The sequence below is a fragment of the Haliotis rubra genome, unplaced genomic scaffold (genome assembly GCF_003918875.1).
Source record: "Haliotis rubra isolate DU_JTF1 unplaced genomic scaffold, ASM391887v1 Scf1023, whole genome shotgun sequence".
NCBI classification, from domain to species: domain Eukaryota; kingdom Metazoa; phylum Mollusca; class Gastropoda; order Lepetellida; family Haliotidae; genus Haliotis; species Haliotis rubra.
Window position 1 is genome coordinate 322,546 of NW_025764919.1, and position 5,088 is coordinate 327,633.

The 5,088-nt window shown below is 39.7% G+C and overlaps 1 protein-coding gene across 1 annotated transcript; it reads right to left on the reverse strand.

Annotated features, from left to right (window-relative positions):
- Window positions 1-2,080: 2,080 nt before the first annotated feature.
- On the reverse strand, window positions 2,081-4,535 carry LOC124271240 (G patch domain and ankyrin repeat-containing protein 1-like). Its single transcript, XM_046706333.1, has 2 exons — window positions 4,454-4,535; window positions 2,081-3,284 (listed from the first exon to the last, which is right to left on the reverse strand). The coding sequence occupies exon 2, from the start codon at window positions 3,264-3,266 to the stop codon at window positions 2,112-2,114; it is 1,155 nt and encodes a 384-aa protein (XP_046562289.1). The 5' UTR covers window positions 3,267-3,284; window positions 4,454-4,535; the 3' UTR covers window positions 2,081-2,111.
- Between the last annotated feature and the right edge of the window lie 553 nt (window positions 4,536-5,088).

Consider the following 5,088-nt stretch of genomic DNA (forward strand, 5'->3'; position numbering starts at 1 on the left):
ACATATGTAAATACACGCACACGTGTTGATGTAAATTTACTATGTTTTCGCATGCTGATTAAGCAAGGTGCGTAAATAGGGTATGTAAATATTGGTATCCTCCTATTTGTTACACACCCCAATACACATAAGGTCACAGACCACTGCACACACCTATTACCTATTAGTGAAGAATGGGATAGTACATACTCGTTACAGACATAGAAAGAGAACGCAACACAATTGATAAGCACTACATATCATTTTATTGCATTTGTTTGCAAATCCATGTATATGAAGTTAATCATTCTTCGATGTCTTTTATCATTTATTTCTAAACCACTGATTCAACTCAGCACACAGATTTCACATAACAAGAGTCTCAACCAAGCTTAATCAAATGTCCGTGACATCAAGGAAGTCAAGTGGTGTCCTGGTACCCTGGTGAAGCTGGTCCTTCAGTCTCTGGATTCTGTTCTCCAACTCCCTGTACACTCGCTTTCTGGACCCGATCTTGCGGATCACGATCTAGCTCTTTTCCTAAGACTGCTGATAAACTTAGCCCTAGTGACATTTTCTGGTGGATGACTGTGGTCAGAAACATTCCTGACAAGATCTCCAACTGTTGTGCATTTGCCCTTGTAGGTCTTAACAAGATAAAAACAACTGAATGTAAATATTAAATGTAAACTATAAAACATCTTTAATCAAACAAACATTTCTTGAGTAAAAAACCCATCAAAACTGCTTGCTCTTAATCCCTTTGATACATTTGACAGTTAAGCTGCTTTACTATAGCAACTTCCTAGTAACATTACACTACTAGTATTTTAAAACTACACTGTTACACCAACTATAGCTGTTAGTAATTTATTATCTAATTTTAACTTTCTGTTTTTAAATGCAATATAGAATCTCATAGGCTGTGGCCGGATGTTGTACTCTATTTTATGATGCTTTTATGATGTACAACTTGTGACACTTTAATAAACAATCTTCTTCTTAAAAAAAACTATAAATCCTTCTACTGAGCAGTTTGGGCTAGTCCATTATTGTTGTAGGTATAGCAGTAATGACCCCCCAACCTGACTGTGTAACAACTGGCAATATCAGAGTGTGCAACAACTGGCATGTGTAACAAATGGGAGACAACAGTAAATATTATTTTCATTTAAGTATTAATTCATGATCTAGTCATAAGCTTGATGTTATAGTGGACAGACTGCAGTGGTATCGGAGAGAAAAGTTCCCTACCAAGACAGGTAATCGCCATGGTGGGATGATATGATTAGATCAGACGACAAAGATCGGTATGACAATTTCAAAATGATTAAAGATAGATTTGAGTTGGTTCATACCAAAGTGGAAGAGTGTCCCAAAAGAAATCTATGTACTTTTTCCGTTGGATACAAGAAAAAGGTTGCTATTAATTTGTATTGGCTTGCCTCAACCGCAGAATACAGAATAGTTGGATCATGGCTTCTATATTCTCTAATATTGTAGAATTGGTCCTCAGCAACCTGTTCTTGTCAAAAAGGGGACTAATGGGATCGGGTGGTCAGGCTTGCCGAATTGGTGTTCAGAGAAGGTTTCATGGGGGGTTTGTCACATTCCACAAATCACTTCTCAACAATGAGTGTAACTCATTGTCAGTGGGCCACTTCTACTTGTGGTTTGCCTGTCATCTCTTTAAAGGAGGAATCATTTCACTCTCATCACGGTTTTACACAACGCACAACAACAAATGTAGAGAATGAACTCAGAAAGCCCAAAATACAGCGTCTAGGGAGACACAAAACTACTGAGAGCGTACCGACAGTGTATCAAGAGATGTTATGTGTGTGTCTGTTATTTCCCCAATCAGTCCTGACCACTGTCTTCATGATCACTGATTCATTCCAAGCAATGAAGTCATTATCTGAGCATACAGTACACTACATCATTTCAATACTTTACAGGACCCTCGTACTACCAGCAAGGACCCTTAAAATCTATTGATGGGGTTCCCTTGACCCCTCTCTTTTGTAAGTCAAGGTAAAACCCTGCTTTCACTTCATTCAAAAATAACATCACACACCACACACCATAGAGAAAACAGAAACAGGGACAAGGGGAGTTTTTATCGAGACCAGTTAATCAGAGTTCATATAACGCCTTAAGTTTCTCTCCCACTCTTTATCTTTCCTTTCTTTCCTCTTGATGGCTCGGCGTGACTGTGACCTCAACGACTCTCTCCTCTCCCCCCTCGGCTTCACAGTTGCAACAGCTCGAACATCACGGGGTGGGAAGTGAGTCACTCTAGGTGTGCTCTTTCGTTCACCCCCAAGGCCCTCTCGATTCCTCTTCAACACAGTTTTTACTGGGTACTTTTGTCCCTCTTCTTGAGGTCCAAGACCCCGATCTGCATTCCAGCCACTCCTTAGCATCATCTGATATCCAATATTGGACTCCGAAATCAGGTAGCTAGTTTGCTTAGGTTTTAATTGGCAGTTGAACAAATGGACAGTGGAGGTTCTGTGAGAGAGTTCTGTCCCTTCAGAAAAATGTCTTTTACAAATTTCACAGAAGAAACTTTCCTCATTTGTGACTTGTTGGTTGGAACTTGATCCATCATTGGAAGACTGTAAATGAGCTATGGTAGCATCAATGAGCTTCACAATACTGCCATGACCAACCTTAGAAGCCAGATCCCTGGCAGTCCTCCCCTTCCTCTCACACAGATCCCAGTCTGCTCCAAGGCCAAGGAGGGTCTGAACAACACCCACGTGACCAGCATAGGCAGAACACATAAGAGGCGTCCACCCATACAGGTCCTGAACATTGACATCAGCCCCGGATATTACAGCCTTTTCCACACTCTGTAAATCACCTTCCTGACTCCTGTGCAACAGCTGCATCTCTAGCTGTCTCATCTTCTTGTGATCATTTCTCGAGATGTTTGAGATGGATGTGTGTTGAACATGAGAGACTGAATGGGTCTCCCTAACATTACATTGGTCATCAGATGTCTCCCAAGAATCACCATTTGCTTCAGAATGGCTCTTAGTATTTGTCAGCTTAGCTTTTGAATTGCACATTTTTCCTCTCTTAGCCTTCTCTGATGATGTCTGTGGGGCACTAGCAGTCGTCTCAGAAATGAGAGTTTCATAAAAGCCTCGCACATCCTCCCCACGCAATGGTTTGTATCTCTCTCTCATCTTGGCTCTTCTACTCCAGTCTCTGGGTGAAGCGTCTCTCTCATTACTATTCACAAACTCAATAAGAGGCTCAAATCTTGGTTTTGCCATGTTGCAGTAAAGATGATTCTGTAAAAGTACCAGTAATATACATGTTTTTGATATCATGTTGATGATCAAGAAGATTGTACGTGAGAAATTACCATAGAGTTATACAGGGTTACAGGGCATAAAATAAATCATATTGCCAAGGGTGACCAAGAAATGTTGTGCTGTTTTGATTAATGAAACTAATGAAAATTGAACTGTATGTCAAACATAACTGATATACTCAAGGAATGAATACACAATGCAATCTAGAAAGTGGTCAAATGTAACACATCTTATATTTGAGATTACACTTTCTCATTAAGGTACAGATTCTAGTACTTTTGTTGGGTTGAGTTCCATCCGGATTCAGAGTCAGGCACCAAATTGCCAGCACACAAAGTTTGTCAATCAAACAATAAAATTCCTATAAGGAGTGGGATAAAGACTTCATATGAAATTGAGAATGATATGATATTCAGTCACATTCTTGAAAATGGGCCCCCTAAGGCTAAAAACACCCTGAGCATCCATGCTATACCTGGTCAACAGTAGTTCATACCTACATCGAGCACACCTTGGTATAGTGCAAAGTCGTCTAGTTATATGCTTGACAAGGTCAACAGCTGAGCAGGACATGGTTATAGGACACAATAAGGGGTTAAATGTGCAAAGTAAATGGATCAAATGGTGATATGACTCTATGACGCTGAGTTTCAAAATGTATACTCTGAGTTGTCTTGACCTGCTTACAGCAATAGTTCAAATACACAAATTGCCCCCACATGCCCTAAAGAAGAGAACTACCTATATCAATTCAATGGAATCTGTAGTCGTTATTCAGTAGTCTGTATATTTCAGTTTAGTGAGAACATGGTATGAGTTCCGCCCGTAACCCCCGCTTGGAATGTATTCTGTTTATTATGATTATTTCAAGGGGTTAGGGTTTAGGTTTAGGGTTCAGATTCAGCATTATGTTAGGTTTAGGGTTACGGTAGGCTTTCTATAAAAAAAGCATCTATTCTTACTATAAATCTTTGGCATAGAATGATAAAAAAAACCGGGGTTACGGGCGGAAATCTTTCCGGTATGTTATATTAACCTTATACGATACACCGTCATCCACGTGATCTAGGTACACTTAAACTATTACAGAGTGAAAGACCCGAGAGTTCGAATAATCGATCTTTGTGTAGTGTACATCATCATACCAAACGGTTTCGAGAAATATGTTATGTCACCGTCTTCTCGGACCACTCGCGACAACCGATGATAGGTATTCGTCTTTTGACTGGGCTCCTAGTTCAAGTAACCGCGGGAACCAGCGTACTATGCGAAAGTTTAAGCGCTGAGTTTGTGGCGCTTACCTACAACACAACTAGTATAATGCGTTTGAAATAATATGAGTTACCCCCCTTTTCAAAATATAAACTTTTTTGGCAATTGTTTTTTATATGCATATACTAGTTATGTTTATTAAAACATTTTGAAACCTCAGGGAAACGTTATATATAGGGGCACATATAATTTTTCATTATAATTTGAACTTCATTTCAGGGGTAAGCGAGCGTCACTATGGTGATCATAACAAGATGGCGTCCGAGATAGACGAACGTGAGGATTCGATGCTCGATAATCACAGAACATCTCTTTTAGATTATATAGAAGAGAGAAATAGAACTCTTAATAAGGTAAAAGTTTGTCTTTTTATACTTTTATCATTTTCGTGTGAAATCTGTCAGAACAGACAACTTGAAAATCGATAGATTGTTTGAGCAGCTTGCAGACTAACAGTGTTGATGGAATTACCCCCGAACTGGCCCCAAGCCGAACTGGCCCCCTGATA

What these genes read in the sequence shown, in the direction of transcription:
- LOC124271240 (XM_046706333.1), bottom strand. Translation starts at nt 3,266, where the DNA reads ATGGCAAAACCAAGATTTGAGCCTCTTATTGAGTTTGTGAATAGTAAT.